Source organism: Pecten maximus, chromosome 18 (genome assembly GCF_902652985.1).
Source record: "Pecten maximus chromosome 18, xPecMax1.1, whole genome shotgun sequence".
Lineage (NCBI taxonomy): Eukaryota > Metazoa > Mollusca > Bivalvia > Pectinida > Pectinidae > Pecten > Pecten maximus.
Genome location: NC_047032.1, coordinates 29,859,181 through 29,884,207, shown reverse-complemented (window position 1 = coordinate 29,884,207; position 25,027 = coordinate 29,859,181). Strand labels below are relative to the sequence as shown.

The window sequence follows — 25,027 nt, the reverse complement described above, 5'->3', positions numbered from 1 at the left end:
AGAAGTATGTTACTTTTGGTATTAAATTATCTTTAAATGTTTAATTCATTTACATTACAACAATGAGAAACAGGTTAAATCAACTTATGAATGACGTTTGTTGGCCCGAATGGAAGCGCGCGAGAGGTCTTGCTGTTGGATGAAACCGGAGTGGCCGGGGTAAACCCACGTGGTCGGGGAGAACCCACGTGGTCGGGAAGGTGACCCCATACCTTTGTATTTTCGAGAGTTTGGATTTTGAGTTCGTTATCTCTATTTACAAAGTTTTCTATGGATCTTTCAAATTTCAATTGTTGGTTACTTTTTTTTTAATTTAATTCATATTCAATTTTGGGATTGGTCAGCAGATAATACAAAACATGAACATAGAACAAAACCATTTTAGAGAAAGACACTTTCATTGAACAAATTAAGATAATTCAATGGTGGTCGTCAAGGTCCCCCTGGCATCCCTTGTTAGGTTACACTCTGTATTAATACGCACTGACATCATTATAAAAATAGGACGTTAATGTTTGCCGTAAATTAAGACTTCCGCTGAGTCATTAAGATCAGATACTGTCCTCGATTTGATAGGAGACATACCAGGCCCCTCCCATTGACCCCTTCGGGAACATATCACTTTGACAATTTCTTTATACCATGTCCCCCACGTGATTACCCTGACAGAATACATCATTTTGTCAGTTTTACATTTTCCCGGAATTGTTTTATATTTCTTCAATGTGAAACATTTCGAAAGTGATGTCCTTTCAAACAAATCCGTTCATCTTCCACGACCCTTGATTGTAACCAGGTCCCATTTTTATCCTGACTTAATGCTATATATGGCACCAGAACTTATGTTAACAATGGGATTGTGTTCACTGAAGAAAGTTGGATTTTTTAAGTCAATTTTTCAACTTTTAATGTTGCACTTTCATAAGAACTGGGACCAATATTTTTTATTGAACTAGTAAAGGTTTTTTTTAATTTAAAATAATAATATTCAGGATGTGAACTACATTCCTTTCATGAAACGAAACAAAATGCATTTTATTTTCAAATTTATATAATACTGCCTAACGCAAACCGAATTTGGTTGAATTTTTTTCAATAAATAATTTTCAAAAGAAGAACTTCATTAAAAATTCACCTTGCTTGATTTCTTTGAATCACAAACTGTATCTGTAAATAGCTGCACATCTTTTCCAAAGAACACACCGACTTTACACGAAACAAACGATTTGTTTTTAGATAAATTAGTACGTACATATTCGGTGATATATAAAGTAATGGAGACTCAGAAGGACGACGATAACCTTTACCGGGAGGTATTCTATATTACTGTACGTTTTGATCAATATCACTGTACGTTTTGATCTACATATGTATATCACTGTACGTTTTGAAGTAAGTCGTGTTCAATACTCATTGCTATGAGTGTTTTATGAAATTCATTGACATCTTTAACATTATTTTGAACAGAAAATACAGCGTTCTTATTATGACAACAAAAAACAAATATCCATAGTGTAATGTCTTATGTAAGTGTTTATGAAGCAGGGTAATTCCTATAACCCAGGCAAACAAGGTTGTGAATTACATCAGTCATACGTATATTTCGATGAACAATCCTGTTGTTGATTACCTCGTTTATTTTAATCTACACTGAAAAACATGACAAACATTTATTTATAGACCTCACTGAACAATCCAGTTTGGATTACATCAGAGTTATTTATAGACCTCGCTAATCAATCTTGTTTGGATTACGTCAGTTATTTGTAGATCTCGCTAATCAATCTAGTTTGGATTACGTCAGTTATTTGTAGATATCGAATAACAATGTGGTTGTTGATTTCGTTTATTGTAGACGTCAGTGAACGATCCTAAGAGTTAATTGTTCATAAACCTCGCTGGGTAATCTGGTTATGGATGACGCCACATATATGAAAAAACGTCAGTGAACGTCATCAGAGTTATTTTCAGACGTCATCGAACAATATGACTGTGTAATACGTCTAAAGCCATTTAAAGACGGCAGTAATCAATCTCGTTGCGGATTACGTCAGAGTTATTTATAGACCTCGCTAATCAATCCAGTTTGGATTACGTCAGAGTTATTTATAGACCTCGCTGAAGAATTCTACTAGGAAGTCCTGGACTATAGCCTTGTCTGGTATGGTTGCAATCATGCCGTACATAGCCGCCGTCCCCTCATTCGCCAAAGACTTGTTTTTCTAGATGAATAGATAAATAAATAAATAAATAAAAATGATTACCGATGTGATCAAAGTAATAGCCTTGATAACTTAATAGAACCATATACATAGCACCAATCAACAGTAAAATTACAATAAATTATCATTACTTGCTACGTGTTTATGTCTTCACTGACCTTGACCTCTTGTGTGGATTCGTCAAGGTCGTTCAACAGAGAATCTGACACCCTCACGTGATGCGGAAGTATAGAACAGTGTAGGCAACTTGGGTTCTGCTGTCTCTCCATATGCCAACCTGTTGGAGACGTACATTTTCTCAAATATACAATCTGATGCTACAATGGAATACTACAATTTTATCTTCAGAACGACCCTACACATTTCAGCTGAAAATACGAGACATTGAATTAGAACTTCAATGATTTCCTTAGTTCTTCATCAAAGTGTGTACTGTTTTGGCTATAAACATAAGGCGATGGAGGTATTTTTTTAGCTAAATCTGAAATATGAGAAGTGTTTTTACATAGAATACCTGAGGAGTGACACATTGGTAAATCACACGCCTACATCAAGGTGGTCAGGGTTCGATCCGGGTCAACTAAATGAAGTTGTTACATGTATAACCTATTTTACAATTGTTAATACAATAAATTTTACAGAGAATAATGGCAGACTTAAAGATCATGCCATTTTTCTCTTCATTATACCTTAAATACGAGGAAGAAAAGGTGAATTTTTGATACGATATGCCATTGTCGATCTAACATTGACATCGTTATTACGACTGTAAAACCAGCAACTATTATTGACTCATCATTTTATGCCATCCATAATGAACGCTGTGGACAGAAGAATATACCAGTATGTAAATATATCAATAGAATATTATAAAGTAGAAACATCTTATAAACGTACCCTTTTTACCCATGGCATCCGCTACTGCCTGGATGTCTACATCCGGATCACTCGATCCGATAGAGAAACACGTCATAACCGGTTCTCCCAAAACATATAAACCCTGTCATGAAAGGAAGTGAGAATTACATAGGTGTTACATGAGTAGGCTTATCATACATTTATATGGATCAAGTATAAATATTTACTGCATATACAGAAATTCAAAGGCATATATTTAGATAAAGACAGTCACGGTAGAACGGTTATGATATCTGCTTGCTTTGACTACAACTAGACCCGGTTTACAGGTACATTTTATATATCTCTATTGCTCCAACAATCACTTGATAACATACCAAGAAAACATCCAAACGAAATGACCATTCTAACTCCAAATCGATAAAATGTGTACAAAATATAAATAAAGTGTGAGACCCTTGTAAAGAGTACAACGAGAATAAGACAGGGTGTTCCGGAATGGTAAGCGTCTTCTACTTAATCGACGACACCCGTCATACAAATCTAGGTCACGACGACACCCGCCATACAAATCTAGGTCACGCCGACAACGGTCATACAAATCTAGGTCACGTCGACACCCGCCATACAAATCTAGGTCACGACGACACCCGCCATACAAATCTAGGTCACGACGACGTCGTTCATACAAATCTAAGTCACGACGACACCGGTCATACAAATCTAGGTCACGACGACGTCGGTCATACAAATCTAGGTCACGCCGACATCCGTCATACAAATATATGTCACGTCGACACCCGCCATACAAATCTAGGTCACGACGAGATCCGTCATACAAATCTAGGTCACGTCGACACCCGCCATACAAATCTAGGTCACGACGACACCCGCCATACAAATCTAGGTCACGACGACGTCGGTCATACAAATCTAAGTCACGACGACACCGGTCATACAAATCTAGGTCACGACGACGTCGGTCATACAAATATAGGTCACGCCGACACCCTTCATACAAATATAGGTCACGTCGACACCCGTCATACAAATATAGGTCACGTCGACACCCGTCATACAAATCTAGGTCACGTCGACACCCGTCATACAAATCTAGGTCACGGCGACATCCGTCATACAAATCTAGGTCACGTCGACACCCGCCATACAAATATAGGTCACGTCGACACCTGCCATACAAATCTAGGTCACGACGACACCCGTCATACAAATCTAGGTCACGTCGACACCCGCCATACAAATCTAGGTCACGTCGACACCCGTCATACAAATATAGGTCACGACGAGATCGATCATATAAATCTAGGTCACGGCGACACCCGTCATACAAATCTAGGTCACGTCTACACCCGCCATACAAATATAGGTCACGTCGACACCTGCCATACAAATCTAGGTCACGATGACATCGGTCATACAAATCTAGGTCACGACGACATCGGTCATACAAACCTAGGTCACGACGAAACCGGTCATACAAACCTAGGTCACGACGACATCGGTCATACAAATCTAGGTCACGACGACATCGGTCATACAAATCTTGGTCACGACAACACCTGTCATACAAATCTAGGTCACGACGACATCGGTCATACAAATCTAGGTCACGACGACATCGGTCATACAAATCTAGGACACGACGACACCGGTCATACAAATCTAGGTCACTGCGACATCGGTCATACAAACCTAGGTCACTACGACATCGGTCATACAAATTTAGGTCACGACGACATTGGTTATGTCCGTCATACAAATCTAGGTCACGACGGTATCGGTCATACAAATCTAGGTCACGACGACACCCGCCATACAAATCTATGTCACGACGACATCGGTCATACAAATCTAGGTTACGACGACACCCGTCATACAAATCTAGGTCACGACGACACCGGTTATACAAATCTAGGACGAATCCGAGCTAATTTAGTCACGTCCTCAAAATAAAAACGAAGTTAGTAACAACGAAACCAATCATCGAGCTACTAAGGTAATAAATAACGTTTCCTTTCTTTGATAATACATACTTGCATTAACCAAAACTACATCGGCTACAAAACAAGTTCTCAAATTCTCTCTTTTGCCACCAGATTGTTAAATGAATACGTGCCTGTATCTTTGAGACACCCTCTTTGAGCTTGTTGGTTGTTTCCATGAGCTCCCTTGCCCGTTCCATGTAACCATCCACACCTAGGGCCATCATTGATGCCCAGGCCGCGGCAATGTTCCCACCTTTAAAACAGACACGTATACTCTGCAAAATGTTTACATTTTGTACTGACAGTAAGAATATCTTCAGTTAAGGTGAATATCTTGCACATCGGCATTTAACATTTTGTGATATTTCTTTCCTTATAATCTACAATTTAAACCCGCGAGTACAAGTGTAGATGATGATAATTCATATATCTATACTGAAAGGAACAAGAAACGCAATAAGGTCATGTCTAGTTTACGGAAAATAAAAAAAAAAATCTGATTTAAAGAACCACTCTGTCATCTGTGAAAATGTCGTCAAAGCACATCTAGTATCCTCGTCAGGTTTCAGGTTGACCTTGACCCCTCTCCCCCGAAAGAACATGTACGGGACGAGTTGGACAGAAGGATAAGACGTAGGCCGAGTCCTCCAACCAACGACGCTATGTTGACTTTAGCGCTGGATGAGGAATGGAACCGTATACCAATGAGGAGGATCAGTACCCTGATGTAGAAAAGAGTCCGTGCAACCACTGCAGCTCATGGGGGGTTAATCGATATCGATCTGCCCAGAACGCTATTTTGAGATGGGTACCCTTGGATCAACCTGAAATTGGGAGTACACCGGCCAAGTTTTAAGAAAGAAAGAACACAATACAAAAATATTCTTTACCTGGTCTTGTCCCCGCCATACTCGGACTTCCATATAATCCGCCTGGCCATTCCGCGTAGGAGAATATCTGGTACTTCCGGATATCAGCGTTCCGGTAGAGTATCACACTGGAACCCTGGATCAGTAAACACATATCAGTAAACACTTATCATTTTATATATCTTTAGAGGTAATATTTCGTCACGCATGCATATGTACAGGTAAATATACATTTACAAGTAAGTAAGTATACATGTACAGGTAAATATATATTGTACAGGAACAGGTAAATGTACATGTACATACTGTAGTGCCATTTGCCTAACCCTTAACTCCAACGTTATTTATACTTTAGGTAATTTATATTGGAAATAGAAATCATGATCTTGAAATCGAACTCTGACCTTAACACTGTATCCGTACTTGTGAATATCTGCCGACATGGATGTCACTCCCAGATTTCGGAAATCAAACTTCGGAACAGGATAACCCAGTTTCTCGACCCTGTATTGACAGGATAACCTTCTTTGAGAAATCCTTTCTTATATATTTTTATGCAATTAATATTTAAACTAGTCTAGCTATTTTTTATTCAATGTAAAGATTTCAAATCAGAATTGTCCAGCGATTGGAAAAGAGAGGAAATATTATTCTCTATGTTCCTATCAAATAACAGTGAATATTTAAAAGGCCCTCTGTAATCTATTTCACGTATAACAAATTAATCATATATGAAAGTTTCACCATTTTAAAGTGTTTTACCATGGCAACATGTAACCACCGAAACAAGCGTCGACGTGAAGTGGAAGACCCCGGCGATGCGCAAGCGCTGCAATTTCCTCAATCGGGTCTAGGATCCCATGACAAAACTGTGGCGCGGAGGCCGCCAGCATGACTGTATTTGGACCAATTGCCTGTTATGAAGAATGAAGGCGACATGCGATACAAATAATATCAATCCTATGATATTTATAGATATTAAAGACATTTCCAGCTGAAGGTGGTGTTATTAATGTTCACAAGTTATTCTCTATCAACATTTGAGATCTTATGTTTTGCTCTTCTTCCTCAATAATATAAGTCTTCCTAATGTCTCACTTGACAATATCTCACGTTTGGCCTATAGTATAGCGTTCGCCCCTGTGAGAAAGACTTTGGGCTCTGTCCCCTGGCCGAAACATACCAGAGTCTATAATAATGGTTGTTACTCCTGCTCAGCATTTTTGGAGTGGACGACCGATTGACCCGTTGTCAATATAATGTGACTAGGTGTGGATCCTGATTACTCTCGTTAAAAGTATTTCGTGTTTATAGTATCTAATTATATGCATTCTTTTCAAAATAAACTCTTTCCTGATGAGCAGCAAGAGCTGCGAAAGCGCTTGAAAGTCAGTCGTCGAGTTTTTTTTATTATTATATCTTTATTCTTACTTTCACATGGAAACAAACTATTTTTTTCACTTCATACATGTATGTATATATCTGTACGTATGTATTTGTATGTATATATTTGTATGTATACATTTGTATGTATACATTTGTATGTATATATTTGTATGTAAATATCTGTATGTATATATTTGTATGTAAATATTTGTATGTAAATATCTGTATGTATACATTTGTATGTATATATTTGTATGTATATTTGTATGTATATATTTGTATGTAAATATCTGTATGTATACATTTGTTTGTAAATATCTGTATGTATACATTTGTTTGTAAATATCTGTATGTATACATTTGTATGTACATATATATATTTGTATGTATACATTTGTATGTATATATTTGTATGTATATATTTGTATGTAAATATCTGTATGTATACATTTGTTTGTATACATTTGTATGTATACATTTGTATGTACATATATATATTTGTATGTATATATTTGTATGTATATATTTTTGCATGTTAATATCTGTATGTATACATTTGTTTGTATATTTTTGTATGTATACATTTGTATGTACATATATATATTTGTATGTATATATTTGTACATATATATTTGTACATATATATTTGTATGTATATGTTTTGTATGTATATATTTGTACATATATATTTGTATGTATATATTTGTACGTATACATTTGTACGTATATATCTGTATGTTTACATTTGTATGTATACATTTGTATGTTATACATTTGTATGTATATATTTGTATGTATATATTTGTTTGTACATATATGTGTGTACATGTGCTTATGCTGAAATATAAAAATTCGCTAAATCAATGATATGTAAATGTATTTCATTTCTGGAGAGCTCTAAAACCAACTGTCCATTCTTTCAAATGTATTTGTATGTTTCCTCATGTAACACGTATTTTATGTGTCTGAGTGTTGAATGAAAATGTTGAAAATCGTTATTATTCTAAATTGAGTTAGCACTCTAAAGCCGACATCAGTTTCACACACAAGGAGATAAACTTGAACAAACCGCAGCCCCTCCCCCCCCCCCCCCCCCCCCCCCTCCCCCAACCCCCTAAAAAAATATATATACATTAAACGCAAACATCCCTCACCCAGGGGAGACCGCCCTTCAATAAAACCTGAACTATGTTATCAACAGTTGTTTCATTTAATTTTAAAATTATTTCCTTAATGGAGGCTTGGTCCACTTAGTTATCTCCCTTGTCGGAGGGAGATATCGGTTATCTTCTCCTGTTTTCAACCCTTTTCCACTTTGCAACGGAACGAAAATTTTATATCGAGTATATGGCTTATATACGTCGATTCCTCTCAACAGTATAAGAAAATGCTATTTTAATCCAATCAATTTATCAATTTTGATAATATTTAGATTCAGCTCTTATAAATGTAATGCATGCTTATATGATAAATTTAGCCTCAGTTTGAACTTACCTTTTCCATCGCCTTGACGTCGGCCCGGAAATCCGAACCAAGAGGAGTATGGATGACCTTCATACCAAAATATTGAGCAGCTTTATCAATGGTCGGATGTATTGTTCTGGGCGCCACCTGGTGAATAATTGTAAAAATGTTAATGTTGTTTGCAGTGTTTGTGTCATACCAACATTTGCTGGGGAAAAAAATGAAAAACAAAAGTTTCAACAAGGCTTGAACAAAATTACAAGGATAATGCAGTGCTTGTTGATTTAAAGAATAAACTGCTTGCTTGCCTGTTCTCGATTTCATTGCTCGTTCAAATTTAGTCCCAAAAACTATTAAGGGCACTCAAAGCATTTAAGAATCTAAATAGGGTCATTACTATTTCCGGCTCAGTGATATGGGGAAGAAATTTTCTCGCTCTGTCACGAAAGGTCTTGACGGCCATGACATTGCTCTCAGTCCCACCGGAAGTCATGAATCCCAGCACGTCTTCATCGCCATTTAAAATTGATGCCGTCATTCTAACAACTTCCGTTTCCATTTTTCTGAATAATAAAAATGTGTTTCTGTGTTTATATTTCCCACTACTAAAGAGCATTGAACTTGATGTACGAAGGCTTATTGATAAGTTGTGAGCCTCGTATTGAAGGAGGATTCCCACTATTCTCTGACTACATTTGATTTTTGTATATAGGGCTGTGTACCTAAGATTTGGTCTCATTTGGTTAGTTTATATCGACAAGGTAGCACTCTAAAGTAAACAAGACTAGCGGCTTTTGCAAAAAGGACAAAATCGGTCAAAATCGATGGCTGCCATTCACGATTGTAGCTTTAAATTGATTGAACATCCGCCTTATTCACCTGATCTCGCTCCATCAGACTTTTATCTATTTCCAAAACTGAAAACAGCTATTTCAGGCACCCTAACCCTAACCTTTACTCTACCATGCAGTTGATGACTTTCTGAACAGCCAAGAAAAGGAGTTCTATAAAAGTGGTATTGAGGCCCTTAAACAACGCTGGCAAAAGTGCATAGATACTCAAGGGGATTATGTTGAAAAATAATACAAATATGTCCGGCAAAATTAAAATCCTACAATATGAGGCTCACAACTAATCGATCAGCCCTCGTATAGTAATGCTTATTGATAGTAAGTTGACTTACCTGAGACTAGGAAACAACATTGGGTTGAGGGCATTTTCGTGTAAAAATCCATGATGAAATTCTTTCACTAGAGCATCGTGGTCGATGGAATGTCCAATCTTTTCTGAAAACATAAACATGTTACAACGTGTTTTAGACATTTCCATAAATAGTTCATTATATAATCGTGAAATTTCAATACATTCTTATCCTTACGTTCATTTATCGTCAAGTTATTTTCTACTGTTGGTATCTCCTTACACATACGTCCCCATCCCTTAACATCCATCCTCAAATGACCCCGACTGTTGGTGTCCCCCCTAGACACCCGTCTTCAAATGACCCTGACTGTTGGTGTCCCTCCTAGACATCCATCCTCAAATGACCCCGACTGTTGGTGTCCCCCCTAGACACCCGTCTTCAAATGACCCTGACTGTTGGTGTCCCTCCTAGACATCCATCCTCAAATGACCCTGACTGTTGGTGTCCCTCCTAGACATCCATCCTCAAATGACCCCGACTGTTGGTGTCCCCCCTAGACACCCGTCTTCAAATGACCCTGACTGTTGGTGTCCCTCCTAGACATCCATCCTCAAATGACCCCGACTGTTGGTGTCCCCCCTAGACACCCGTCCTCAAATGACCCTGACTGTTGGTGTATCCCTAGACACCCGTCCTCAAATGACCCTGACTGTTGGTGTACACCTAGACACCCGTCCTCATATGACCCTGGCTGTTGATGTACACCTAGACACCCGTCCTAATATGACCCTGACTGTTGGTGTCCCTCCTAGACACCCGTCCTCATATAACCCTGACTGTAGGTGTCTCCCTTGACACCCGTCCTCATATAACCCTGACTGTTGGTGTCTCCCTAGACACCCGTCCTCATATAACCCTGACTGCTGGTGTCTCCCTAGACACCCGTCCTCATATAACCCTGACTGTTGGTGTCTCCCTAGACACCCGTCCTCATATAACCCTGGCTGTAGGTGTCTTCCTTGACACCCGTCCTCATATAACCCTGACTGTTGGTGTCTCCCTAGACACCCGTCCTCATATAACCCTGGCTGTGGGTGTATCCCTAGACAAATGTCCTCATATGACACTGACTGTTGGTGTCTCCCTAGACACCCGTCCTCATATAACCCTGACTGCTGGTGTCTCCCTAGACACCCGTCCTCATATAACCCTGACTGTTGGTGTCTCCCTAGACACCCGTCCTCATATAACCCTGACTGCTGGTGTCTCCCTAGACACCCGTCCTCATATAACCCTGACTGTTGGTGTCTCCCTAGACACCCGTCCTCATATAACCCTGGCTGTAGGTGTCTTCCTTGACACCCGTCCTCATATAACCCTGACTGTTGGTGTCTCCCTAGACACCCGTCCTCATATAACCCTGGCTGTGGGTGTATCCCTAGACAAATGTCCTCATATGACACTGACTGTTGGTGTCTCCCTAGACACCCGTCCTCATATAACCCTGACTGCTGGTGTCTCCCTAGACACCCGTCCTCATATAACCCTGACTGTTGGTGTCTCCCTAGACACCCGTCCTCATATAACCCTGGCTGTAGGTGTCTCCCTTGACACCCGTCCTCATATAACCCTGACTGTTGGTGTCTCCCTAGACACCCGTCCTCATATAACCCTGGCTGTGGGTGTATCCCTAGACAAATGTCCTCATATGACACTGACTGTTGGTGTCCCCTAGACACCCGTCCTCAAATGACCCTGACTGTTGGTGTCTCCCTAGACACCCGTCCTCATATGACCCTGACTGTTGGTGTACACCTAGACACCCGTCCTCATATAACCCTGACTGTTGGTGTACACCTAGACACCCGTCCTCATATGACCCTGGCTGTTGGTGTCTCCCTAGACACCCGTCCTCATATAACTCTGACTGTTAGTGTCCCTATAGACACCCGTCCTCACATCACCCTGACTGTTGGTGTCCCCCTAGACACCTGTCCTCATATGACCCTGACTGTTGGTGTCTCCCTAGACCCGTCCTCATATGACCCTGACTGTTGGTGTACACCTAGACACCCGTCCTCATATCACCCTGACTGTTGGTGTCCCACTAGGCACCCGTCCTCATATAACCCTGACTGTTGGTGTCTCCCTAGACCCGTCCTCATATGACCCTGACTGTTGGTGTCCCACTAGACACCCGTCCTCATATAACCCTGACTGTAGGTGTCTCCCTTGACACCCGTCCTCATATAACCCTGACTGTTGTTGTACACCTAGACACCCGTCCTCATATCACCCTGACTGTTGGTGTCCCACTAGGCACCCGTCCTCATATAACCCTGACTGTTGGTGTCTCCCTAGACCCGTCCTCATATGACCCTGACTGTTGGTGTCCCACTAGGCACCCGTCCTCATATAACCCTGACTGTTGGTGTCTCCCTAGACCCGTCCTCATATGACCCTGACTGTTGGTGTCCCACTAGGCACCCGTCCTCATATAACCCTGACTGTTGGTGTCTCCCTAGACCCGTCCTCATATGACCCTGACTGTTGGTGTCCCACTAGGCACCCGTCCTCATATAACCCTGACTGTTGGTGTCTCCCTAGACCCGTCCTCATATGACCCTGACTGTTGGTGTCCCACTAGGCACCCGTCCTCATATAACCCTGACTGTAGGTGTCTCCCTTGACACCCGTCCTCGTATGACCCTGACTGTTGGTGTATCCCTAGACACCCGTCCTCATATCACCCTGACTGTTGGTGTCCCACTAGGCACCCGTCCTCATATAACCCTGACTGTAGGTGTCTCCCTTGACACCCGTCCTCATATAACCCTGACTGTTGGTGTCTCCCTAGACACCCGTCCTCATATAACCCTGACTGCTGGTGTCTCCCTAGACACCCGTCCTCATATAACCCTGACTGTTGGTGTCTCCCTAGACACCCGTCCTCATATAACCCTGGCTGTAGGTGTCTCCCTTGACACCCGTCCTCATATAACCCTGACTGTTGGTGTCTCCCTAGACACCCGTCCTCATATAACCCTGGCTGTGGGTGTATCCCTAGACAAATGTCCTCATATGACACTGACTGTTGGTGTCTCCCTAGACACCCGTCCTCAAATGACCCTGACTGTTGGTGTCCCCCTAGACACCCGTCCTCATATGACTCTGACTGTTGGTGTCCCCTAGACACCCGTCCTCAAATGACCCTGACTGTTGGTGTCTCCCTAGACACCCGTCCTCATATGACCCTGACTGTTGGTGTACACCTAGACACCCGTCCTCATATAACCCTGACTGTTGGTGTACACCTAGACACCCGTCCTCATATGACCCTGGCTGTTGGTGTCTCCCTAGACACCCGTCCTCATATAACTCTGACTGCTAGTGTCCCTATAGACACCCGTCCTCACATCACCCTGACTGTTGGTGTCCCCCTAGACACCTGTCCTCATATGACCCTGACTGTTGGTGTACACCTAGACACCCGTCCTCATATAACCCTGACTGTTGGTGTATCCCTAGACACCCGTCCTCATATCACCCTGACTGTTGGTGTCCCACTAGGCACCCGTCCTCATATAACTCTGACTGTTAGTGTCCCTATAGACACCCGTCCTCACATCACCCTGACTGTTGGTGTCCCCCTAGACACCTGTCCTCATATGACCATGACTGTTGGTGTCCCCTAGACATCCATCCTCATATGACTCTGTACCATAATCAAAAAAAGATATAAAGCACCTAGGGTTTCGATTTTCCGATAGGACATGAAAATGTTTTGGGGTCATCTGCCGAGCCGCGGGGTTAAGAGGGTCTATGAGACAGGCCTAGCATTAATCCGAGATTTCTGATGTTTTTTTAGCCTCAGTCAGTAAAGACTGATGAAACATCAGAAACATTCGGATTAACTAGGCATGTTGAGATCGCATTACTGGTGGGATTACCACTGAAGATGTCGAAAGCCTCTCGTTGTAGTTGGAAGTGATCGTCTGACAATGTGTAGATATAGGCGAAGATCTTTCCATCGTCGGAATTCGTCTCCAAGTCTTTCATTTTCTTCATCGTCGCCAGTAGTTCTGTGTGTGGCACCCCTGTTACAAATTATATAACAGTAAAATATTCTAATATTGATACATTTTCAGGATAGCTGGAAGGTAAGTGATTTCGTAAGAAAAATGTTATTCCGAATATCTGTTTGTAGAGATGTAATTATATTCTATAGACTGTTTGTAGAGATGTAATTATATTCTATAGACTGTTTGTAGAGATATAATTTTATTGCATTTTTGCCAGTGAAATATAGAAAATTATCAAACTAATAAAACTTATATTTTCACTGCAGCGATGAGTAGTGAAAATATCAGATTTTGCAGTGAAAATATAAGGTTTTCCGTTTTTGACCAATCAGAGCGGACCTTTGTATTCACCTCGTTGAAACTTGCCTATTTTTCCAGTCGAAGCGGAGATAGATAAATGGGTTATTTTGCTGTATTTCCGAAATATTCTTACTAGTTTTTGACAAAATACTCACTTGACGTTAGCTATTCATGCACATATTCGCCGATAACAGCAGAAAACGCTTAAATTGCGCTGATCAGTCCTTCCAAAATTGCGCCGTCAAGTTGACGTGGAGTAACGTCACAAAGAGATGACGTCATTACTGATTCCCGCACTTTTTGACGCTATTAATTTTTCGATGTTTTTAATTTTGTTTTTAAGTTTATGAAATGCAATAAAAAGAAAATTGAATGGTTTCCCATTAAATATAACATATATTTCACTCGTATGACAGAATATTTCGATATTCTGTCATACTCGTGAAATATATGTTATATTTAACGGGAAACCATTCAATATCCTCTATATAGATTGTTTGTAGAGATGTAATAATATTCTATAGACTGTTTGTAGATATGTAATTATATTCTATAGAATGTTTGTAGAGATGTAATTATATTCTATAGACTGTTTGTAGATATGTAATTATATTCTATAGAATGTTTGTAGAGATGTAATTATATTATATAGACTGTGTGTAGATATGTAATTATATTCAATAGACTGTTTGTAGAGATGTAATTATATTATATAGACTGTTTGTAGAGATGTATTTATATTCTTTAGACTGTTTGTAGATATGTAATTATATTATATAGACTGTTTGTAGATATGTAATTATATTATATAGACTGTTTGTAGATATGTAATTATATTATATAGACTGTTTGTAGATATGTAATCATATTATAAAGACTGTGTGTAGAGATGTAATTATATTCTATAGACTGTTTGTAGATATGTAATTATATTCTTTAGACTGTTTGTAGAGATGTAATTATATTATATAGACTGTTTGTAGATATGTAATTATATTCTATAAACTGTTTGTAGAGATGTAATTATATTATATAGACTGTTTGTAGAGATGTAATTATATTATATAGACTGTTTGTAGAGATGTAATTATATTATATAGACTGTTTGTAGAGATGTAATTATATTATATAGAATGTTTGTAGAGATGTAATTATATTATATAGACTGTTTGTAGATATGTAATTATATTATATAGACTGTTTGTAGAGATGTAATTATATTGTATAGACTGTTTGTAGAGATGTAATTATATTCTATAGACTGTTTGTAGAGATGTAATTATATTATATAGACTGTTTGTAGAGATGTAATTATATTATATAGACTGTTTGTAGAGATGTAATTATATTATAAAGACTGTTTGTAGAGATGTAATTATATTCTATAAACTGTTTGTAGAGATGTAATTATATCATATAGACTGTTTGTAGAGATGTAATTATATTCTATAGACTGTTTGTAGATATGTAATTATATTCTATAGAATGTTTGTAGAGATGTAATTATATTATATAGACTGTTTGTAGAGATGTAATTATATTCTATAGAATGTTTGTAGAGATGTAATTATATTATATAGACTGTTTGTAGAGATGTAATTATATTCCATAGACTGTTTGTAGATATGTAATTATATTCTATAGACTGTTTGTAGATATGTAATTATATTATATAGACTGTTTGTAGATATGTAATTATATTATATAGACTGTTTGTAGATATGTAATTATATTCTATAGAATGTTTGTAGAGATGTAATTATATTATATAGACTGTTTGTAGATATGTAATTATATTATATAGACTGTTTGTAGAGATGTAATTATATTATATAGACTGTTTGTAGAGATATAATTATATTCTATAGACTGTTTGTATATGTAATTATATTATATAGACTGTTTGTAGAGATGTAATTATATTCTATATACTGTTTGTAAATATGTAATTATATTCTATAGAATGTTTGTAGAGATGTAATTATATTCTATAGACTGTTTGTAGATATGTAATTATATTCTAGAGACGGTTTGTAGAGATGTAATTATATTATATAGAATGTTTGTAGAGATGTAATTATATTATATAGAATGTTTGTAGAGATGTAATTATATAATATAGACTGTTTGTAGATATATAATTATATTCTATAGACTGTTTGTAGATATGTAATTATATTCTATAGACTGTTTGTATATGTAATTATATTCTATAGACTGTTTGTAGATATGTAATTATATTATATAGAATGTTTGTAGAGATGTAATTATATTATATAGACTGTTTGTATATGTAATTATATTCTAGACTGTATGTAGATATGTAATTATATTATATAGACTGTTTGTAGAGATGTAATTATATTATATAGACTGTTTGTATATGTAATTATATTCTAGACTGTTTGTAGATATGTAATTATATTCTAGAGACGGTTTGTAGATATGTAATTATATTCTATAGACTGTTTGTAGAGATGTAATTATATTATATAGACTGTTTGTAGAGATGTAATTATATTATATAGAATGTTTGTAGAGATGTAATTATATTCTAGACTGTTTGTAGAGATGTAATTATATTATATAGACTTTTTGTAGAGATGTAATTATATTATATAGACTGTTTGTAGAGATGTAATTATATTATATAGACTGTTTGTAGAGATGTAATTATATTCTATAGAATGTTTGTAGAGATGTAATTATATTTTATAGACTGTTTGTAGAAATGTAATTATATTATATAGACTGTTTGTAGAGATGTAATTATATTATATAGACTGTTTGTAGAGATGTAATTATATTATATAGACTGTTTGTAGAGATGTAATTATATTATATAGAATGTTTGTAGAGATGTAATTATATTCTATAGACTGTTTGTAGATATGTTATTATATTGTATAGACTGTTTGTAGAGATGTAATTATATTCTATAGAATGTTTGTAGATATGTAATTATATTATTTAGACTGTTTGTAGAGATGTAATTATATTGTATAGACTGTTTGTAGATATGTAATTATATTATATAGACTATTTGTAGAGATTTAATTATATTCTATAGACTGTTTGTAGAGATGTAATTATATTATATAGACTGTTTGTAGAGATGTAATTATATTATATGGACTGTTTGTAGAGATGTAATTATATTCTATAGACTGTTTGTAGAGATGTAATTATATTATATAGACTGTTTGTAGATATGTAATTATATTATATAGACTGTTTGTAGAGATGTAATTATATTCTATAGACTGTTTGTAGATATGTAATTATATTCAAAACTGTTTGTAGAGATGTAATTATATTCTATAGACTGTTTGTAGAGATGTAATTATATTCTATAGACTGTTTGTAGAGATGTAATTATATTCTATAGAATGTTTGTAGATATGTAATTATATTCAATAGACTGTTTGTAGAGATGTAATTATATTTTATAAACTGTTTGTAGAGATGTAATTATATTCTATAGACTGTGTGTAGATATGTAATTATATTTTATAGAATGTTTGTAGATATGTAATTATATTCTATAGACTGTTTGTAGATATGTAATTATATTCTATAGACTGTTTGTAGAGATGTAATTATATTCTATAGACTGTTTGTAGAGATGTAATTATATTCTATAGACTGTTTGTAGAGATGTAATTATATTTTATAGAATGTTTGTAGATATGTAATTATATTCTATAGACTGTTTGTAGATATGTAATTATATTATATAAACTGTTTGTAGATATGTAATTATATTATATAGACAGTTTGTAGAGATGTAATTATATTCTATAGAATGTTTCTGGAGATGTAATTATATTCTATAGACTGTTTGTAGGTATGTAATTATATTATATAGACTGTTTGTAGGTATGTAATTATATTATATACAATGTTTGTAGAGATTTAATTATATTCTATAGACTGTTTGTAGAGATGTATTTATATTATATAGACTGTGTGTAGAGATGTAATTATATGATATAGACTGTGTGTAGAGATGTAATTATATTCTATAGACTGTTTGTAGATATGTAATAATATTCTATAGACTGTTTGTAGAGATGTAATTATATTCTATAGACTGTTTGTAGATATGTAATTATATTATATAGACTGTTTGTAGATATGTAATTATATTATATAGACTGTTTGTAGATATGTAATTATATTGTGTGTCAGGTGCGAGTCGTTACGTAATAATTAAATGTAGCTGACTTAAATCCTTTACAATGTGTTTCCTTTCGGGACGAGTAATATATCGAACAAAATGTTTGTCATTGGGAAAATAATATGATATCAACGGATGTTTGTTTTTACGCTATTATATTCTTTCGAATATTTGACTACAAAATTTGTTGACTATACGATGTAGTCTATATACGTATTTTCCGGAGACAGCACTCAGCCCCCATCCCCCTACCCCCTCAACCTCAAGCTGACTATGCTTTATCAGAAATGTGTACCTGATTGATGACCCCCTCACCTTGATGACCCCTCACCCTGATGACCCCTCACCTTTCTGTGGTAGCTGCACTTCTGATCCTTTCTTTCCCTTCTTTTTGGCCTCGTTTAGTTTTGTCGTGCTGAGAAAACTCTTGACTTCATTGTGAAGAATTTTACCAATAACAAAATCAACACCTGGCAACTGTTTCAGTATTAAAACCAGAATCCGGAACACCTCCTGTCGTCCCTTCCGGAAATAGATACTTATCAACACAGTAAGGACCGCAGTAAATACACCATGTTCTATATAATCGAAGAAAGACATTATTAACTGAAAAAAATGAGTTAGTGAATCCGGAAGTTGGCAGTGGAAAGGATGGAGCCGGATAAACCCACCTACCTTTCCTTATGTATACAATAGGTATAGGGTACGTATTCGTACCTGAGATTTTATCAGCTGTTATATACCTGTACGGTGTAAAGGTAGCTGATTATCTCGCGTACATGTAGTTATGTCTACCGTCTTCGTTCCATTTATATACTGTCGGTTATATCACCATGTATAGATAAACCAGTCATCACCGAATCCCCTATACACAGACTGTAGAGCACTCTATATTAGTAATTAGATCTTCAGGAAGATTTAGTGTGCATGTCTTCTGCTTCAGTCAGCCGCAATGCAAATATATATAGATGAAATCCGGATGAAGTTGATTCTCAAAATCAGAACTAATGGTAAAATTTTAATGTAAAATGGCTAATTGTTTTCCCGTTTGCCTGGGCCTGTGAGGGGTGTGTCCCTGTGAGTCCAATGATTGGTCAGTGAAGTAAGCTGGTACTCACGGCCTCCGTCCAATCCCCGATTTACCCAGGGTCCCCTAGGTCCCGGTTTAGGTTTGAATCACAGAAGTTTTATTCATTCGAGATACTTTGGCTTGCGTGTCAACTTTGTTTTTTGTCACGTCAAGTCGGAAGTTCGGAGCCTAAGTCGGGCACATACGACCGAACTTTCATTACGATGGTATCAATCACGAGCATATTCGAGTAACAGAAGATCAGGAGAATCAATTCTTCGACACGAAACCTGATTAAGCTGTATAATTACGAACTCTCGATTTATTTCCCATTGTGTTGGGAACTCCGAGCTACGAGTCCAACGATCCGATTTGTGTTGGGAACATCGATTTACGCACTTGTTAATATGGCCGGTGAATGGTGAATGAACTTGATTGGGTCATGCAGAGAAATCGTAGAACCAAATCCCGAATTGATTATCGATCCTTACACGAAGGGAATTGGAACAGTAGTGTGTCCGATATATCTGAAACGAACCCTCAAGAACTGTCTATAAACATTGCAAATCAAGAGGACCTATTTTTCGCTTCGTGTGCAGAAATGGCTGAAGGGGGTAAATCTGTCACGCCCCGGGCTAATCGCAGTCTAGAGAACGTTTGCATCGAGTCTCCTTTGGTTAGTGATGTGGACAAGCGCCTTGAGGAGGCAGACCGGGAGATCGCGCTGTTAGAGAAAAAACTGGAGTCGGCCAGATTGAACAGTGCATTAAAGGACAGAAGGAAGAAGCGGGATGATCTTCAGAGGCAGTTAGATGACATCCAGCAGGATCAGCCTCAATCAGCAGCGACTGGCCTTGGTTCAGGTATGCCTAACGACATAGACTTGATTAAACTGAGAAAAATGGACCAGCTGGTCAGCAGATCGAGCAAGAAGATGTCCAGGGTGTTGCCGGAATTTTCCGGTAGTGATACTGACTCTGACACTCTATCAGTCGCCTCATCGGCTTCCTACAATAGCTTTAAACGAGCACGTAAGGGTGAAAAACTCAGATCTGGTTTGAAAGCTAAAGCTGGAGACGTCGTGAAATTCCCTCAAGCTTATCCCCACCACTTTCTTCAATACGAATATGTAAGTAAGAATCCCCAGTTTCAAGATCTCACCTTTAAATTATTTGTGGCGGGAGAGCTTGAGATAATTTCCAAGACGAGCTCTGCTTCAGAGAAGGAAGGAAGGACAGTATTCCTTCAGAAAATTGTGTATTATAGCAATATTTATGAATGGAAAGCCTTGCTTGCATGGTATGCGGCATGGCTTCGCAAGATAGAGTTGGGTGAGAGATCATGGTCAGATGATCCCTCAAGTATTGAAGTCCCAATTTTGGCGAAACATGTGTTGATGCAAAAAAATGAGAAACCCAGAAATAGTGGTCCGATTCAGTCGGACTCTGGGAGAGTTTGGTTTTGTGTAATGTTTCAGAAAAATCGTTGTAGCGAAAGAGGGGATCATGATGGCGACATACGGGGTGTCAAAAGGCATTTGCTACATATCTGTGCCACATGTTGGAAAAAAGATGGGGTAAAAAGAATCAGCAGAGAATCAGCAGAGACATGTCCAAATGCCTTGTGACTAACCGTCCCGTCTGTAGGTATTGAGATAGATCCAGACATCTCAATTATAGAACCCGAGTATGTGCCTTTTGAATTTGGAGGTAATTTGTTTGTATCGGGTGGCCAAGATATTGATTATAGACATATACCTATAGACGCTGTAGATGATATAGTTTCTGAGGTACTCGAAGAAACTGTTAGAAATTTACAGGTTCAATCCTGCTTTAATTTTAATACCCAAAGGACCCCTGTTAAGTCAAATTTTAACATCAGATATATGAAAGACAGGTTAGAGTTGTACTCGGATCTAGAGGTTTTAAAATTTTTAGAGTTTGGTTTTCCCATAGGGTTAGACAACCACCTCTTAATTCATCGCCAGGAGGCTACTTCAGAGGTAAGTTCTTCTATCAAGTACAGAAATCACAAAGGAGCTACAGACTTTCCTCAGGAAATAAGTGAGTATTTACGTATTGAGTTGGCAAATGAGTCGGTGTTAGGTCCATTTGAGGAAAATCCGTTTTCCTTACCCATGGTGATTTCCCCCTTAAACTCAGTTCCAAAGAGGGATTCTGAGGAAAGACGCATAATTTTGGATTTGAGCTTTCCGGACTCTAAGTCAGTAAATAGTTGTATCCCCAAGACTTCATATTTAGGGGACCCCATCTCATTGTCATACCCCAGGGTAGATGACCTGGTAGAGATTATCAAGGAGAAAGGGAGGGGTTGTTGTCTTTTCAAGAGAGACCTTAGGAAGGCTTACAGACAAATTCCCATCGACCCGGGAGATATTCGTTTTTTAGGTTTCTCTTGGGAAGGTAAGATGTATTTTGATCGGGTCTTATCTATGGGTTTGCGTTCGGCAGCGTACATTTGTCAAAGAGTCACAAGTCTGATTTCGTTCTTAATGCTGCAGGACGGTTTTCTGGTCCTCAATTATCTAGATGATTTTGCAGGGGCTGAGTGCCCGGACATGGCAGATTTGGCTTTCTGGAGACTTGGTTCCCTTCTCTCTGATTGTGGCTTTATCGAATCGGAGAAGAAGGCAGAGCCTCCTGCCACTCGTATGGTTTTTTTGGGTGTCTTGTTTGACACAGTCAGGATGGTCTTAGAGGTCCCTGATTTTAGGTTGCAGGAAATAGGAATCTTAACCTGCGAATGGTTGAAAAAGGAAAGGGCTTCCTTAAAGGAGATTCAATCCCTGCTGGGAAAATTACAGTTTGTCGCTGCCTGTGTTCGTCCAGGTCGACTTTTTGTTAGCCGTATATTGAACTGGCTCCGGTCGATTGGTCAGGACAGTCATCGTTCCTGGAGTATTTCAGAAGAGGTGAGAAAGGACATATTGTGGTGGCACATTTTTCTGGCACAGTATAACGGTGTGTCCATTATGTTTCTGGAACAATGGTCCACTCCAGACACTGAGTTTGCCTCAGATGCTTGTCTCACAGGCGGGGGAGGCTACTTCATGGGTAGATACTTTCATACAGAGTTCCCAGACACCATCCTTCAACTGTCCCCATGTATAAACATCCTAGAGTTGTTAACAGTTATGGTGAGTATAAAACTCTGGGCCAGTGCCTTTAAAGGTAAGAGAATTGTCATACTATGTGACAACGAAGCCACGGTATCGGTCCTCAACTCAGGTAGGTCCAGAATTCAATTTATGCAGAGCTGTCTCAGAGAGATATGTTACTTTGCTGCTAGTTTTGAATTTGAGATCAGGGCGCAACACATCTCTGGAATTCAAAATCGACTACCAGACCATTTATCCAGGTGGCATTTAGATGTTATACACCAGCAGGAGTTCATCCGTTTGACCAAGGAAGTTGACCTGGTAGAGGAGGTAGTACCCTCTAGCATGTTCTCCTTCTCCCACTCTTGGTAGATTATCTACACATAGTAGTTGAGACAGGGTATATATATAGTGATGTATCCCTCTCTTGGTGGTTTACCCTTTTCTTCAGTTTTGTACATATGTTGACACTATATACATAGCAGTGTATCTTTTCCTAGTTTATAAGGTAAATTTTAGCGATATCAGGCTTTATGACTCCTGTTTCATCCTTCCAGACACTGCCTGGTCACAGCTTAGGAAAGATCTCAAGGTGTCCGCTAGAGCAGCCTTCGCTGAGGGTACTTATAGAAATTTCCGTACACAATGGAAAGCTTATTTTCTGTTTTGCGAAGCGTTCCGGAAACAGCCGTTGCCGGTAAGCACGGAGATTATATGCCTTTACGCTCAGTTTTTAAGTCGGACTTTCATCAGTGTCGATTCTATTCGCAACTATATAGCGGGAGTCAAAACTCTTCACATGTTGCTAAACTTAAAGTATGACATTAGACAATATGAACTGAACTTAGTTTTGAAAGGTTTGTCGAGGTTGAACCCACATTGTCCCTCTCAAGCGAAACCTATCACCCCTCAGATTCTCGGTAAGATACATCAGCGACTAGATCATGATGATCCAGAGGACACCACTCTGTGGTGTATGTTTTTATTCAGTTTCTATCTCATGCTGCGGAAGTCTAATTTAATGCCTAATAGTAGTCACAAATTTGACCCTAGTAAACATCTTTTACGACAGGATATTTTAGTAAAGGATGGGGTCCTCTTGGTTGTCGTAAAGTGGTCTAAGACCAATCAATTCGGACATCGGATCGTGCGTTCCCCTCTGGTGGCCATTCCTGGGTCCCCACTTTGTCCTTTACATGCCTTTGTTCGCATGACTGATCTAAACCCTGCACGTCCCAGGGCCCCAGCCTTCCTTAAGACTACAGGAAAGAAAATTGTCCCCTTTTGTTACCCACAATTTCAGCAGAGGCTACGGGAACTTATTCATAGTGTAGGCCTAGATGCTGCCTCGTTCTCTTCGCATAGTTTTCGCAGGGGAGGGGCCACTTGGGCCTTTTCTTTGGGGATTCCAGGGGAGTTAATTCAGGTGCAGGGGGATTGGGCCAGCGACGCCTACAAAACGTATATCAGTTTTTCCTTAGAGGATAGGCTTCAGGTTTGCAGAAACATGAGAGATGCAATTTTAGCATTGCATCATTAACCAAGTTATCAGCCTCCCGCAGTTTTTTCGGGCTTGGTGGCCGGAGGCTTGGCGGCCCCTCAAACTGCTTGTATTTGTGTTTAATATGTTTGCTTATTAACATGCTTATTCATAAGTATTATTAATTTGCTTAATTTGAGCTTTGTTTGATTTGAGCTATGTTTAATTTGAGCTATGTTTAATTTGAGCTATGTTTAATTTGAGTTTTGTTTAATTGAGCTTTGTTTAAATTGATCTTCATTTATTTGAGTTTGATCATGTAGATGCTTAAAGCTGTGTGTTCGATAACAAGCTTGCATGTAGTGCTAGAGGTGTATTTCCTTTTGGGGTTGCCTTGCTTATGCCATTTGCATACCAGAGACATTTAAGTAAAGTGGAGCATGGCACCCTTACTGGCTGACGCCTTCTAATGTGTTATACAATAAATTGTTACGGGCATACAGTTGTTATGTTGTAAATATCGTTGACCAGGCAGGGGAGAGAATTGTAAAATTTTAATGTAAAATGGCTAATTGTTTTCCCGTTTGCCTGGGCCTGTGAGGGGTGTGTCCCTGTGGGTCCAATGATTGGTCAGTGAAGTAAGCTGGTACTCACGGCCTCCGTCCAATCCCCGATTTACCCAGGGTCCCCTAGGTCCCGGTTTAGGTTTGAATCACAGAAGTTTTATTCATTCGAGATACTTTGGCTTGCGTGTCAACTTTGTTTTCCCTCCCTCCCTCCCTGGTCATAGATAGGACCCCATGCGGCCCCTCAAACTGCTTGTATTTGTGTTTAATATGTTTGCTTATT

General features: G+C 38.3%; 2 protein-coding genes across 3 annotated transcripts; one reads left to right on the top strand and one right to left on the bottom strand.

The window, feature by feature from the left end:
- Positions 1-1,513: 1,513 nt before the first annotated feature.
- On the bottom strand, positions 1,514-19,280 carry LOC117316790 (sphingosine-1-phosphate lyase-like). Of its 2 annotated transcripts, XM_033871560.1 has the most exons (13): positions 18,859-19,280; positions 13,900-14,046; positions 9,989-10,091; positions 9,203-9,368; positions 8,836-8,952; positions 6,718-6,869; positions 6,360-6,459; positions 5,977-6,091; positions 5,218-5,339; positions 3,120-3,222; positions 2,381-2,499; positions 2,115-2,222; positions 1,514-2,068 (listed from the first exon to the last, which is right to left on the bottom strand). In XM_033871560.1, the coding sequence occupies exons 1-13, from the start codon at positions 19,109-19,111 to the stop codon at positions 2,057-2,059; spliced, it is 1,617 nt and encodes a 538-aa protein (XP_033727451.1). In that variant the 5' UTR covers positions 19,112-19,280; the 3' UTR covers positions 1,514-2,056. The 2 variants fall into 2 exon arrangements, with proteins under 2 accessions (XP_033727451.1, XP_033727450.1); XM_033871559.1 differs by having other exon boundaries at positions 1,514-2,222; positions 18,859-19,276.
- Positions 19,281-19,573: 293 nt separating this feature from the next.
- On the top strand, positions 19,574-24,238 carry LOC117316356. The gene is made up of 2 exons (XM_033870898.1): positions 19,574-20,443; positions 23,256-24,238. Exons 1-2 carry the CDS (start codon positions 19,999-20,001, stop codon positions 24,236-24,238), a joined length of 1,428 nt encoding a protein of 475 aa, XP_033726789.1. The 5' UTR covers positions 19,574-19,998.
- The last annotated feature ends 789 nt before the right edge of the window (positions 24,239-25,027 follow it).

Bases quoted from the DNA above. Each gene is read 5' to 3' on its own strand.
- LOC117316790 (XM_033871560.1), bottom strand. From the start codon at position 19,111: ATGTCTTTCTTCGATTATATAGAACATGGTGTATTTACTGCGGTCCTT. The intron at 9,369-9,988 runs GTAAGTCAACTT...TTTATTATTCAG, and splicing joins ATGTTGTTTCCTAGTCTCAG to AAAAATGGAAACGGAAGTTG. The intron at 6,092-6,359 runs GTCAGAGTTCGA...TTACTGATCCAG, and splicing joins AGTACGGATACAGTGTTAAG to GGTTCCAGTGTGATACTCTA.
- LOC117316356 (XM_033870898.1), top strand. From the start codon at position 19,999: ATGGTGAATGAACTTGATTGGGTCATGCAGAGAAATCGTAGAACCAAA. The intron at 20,444-23,255 runs GTATGCCTAACG...TCATCCTTCCAG, and splicing joins AGCGACTGGCCTTGGTTCAG to ACACTGCCTGGTCACAGCTT.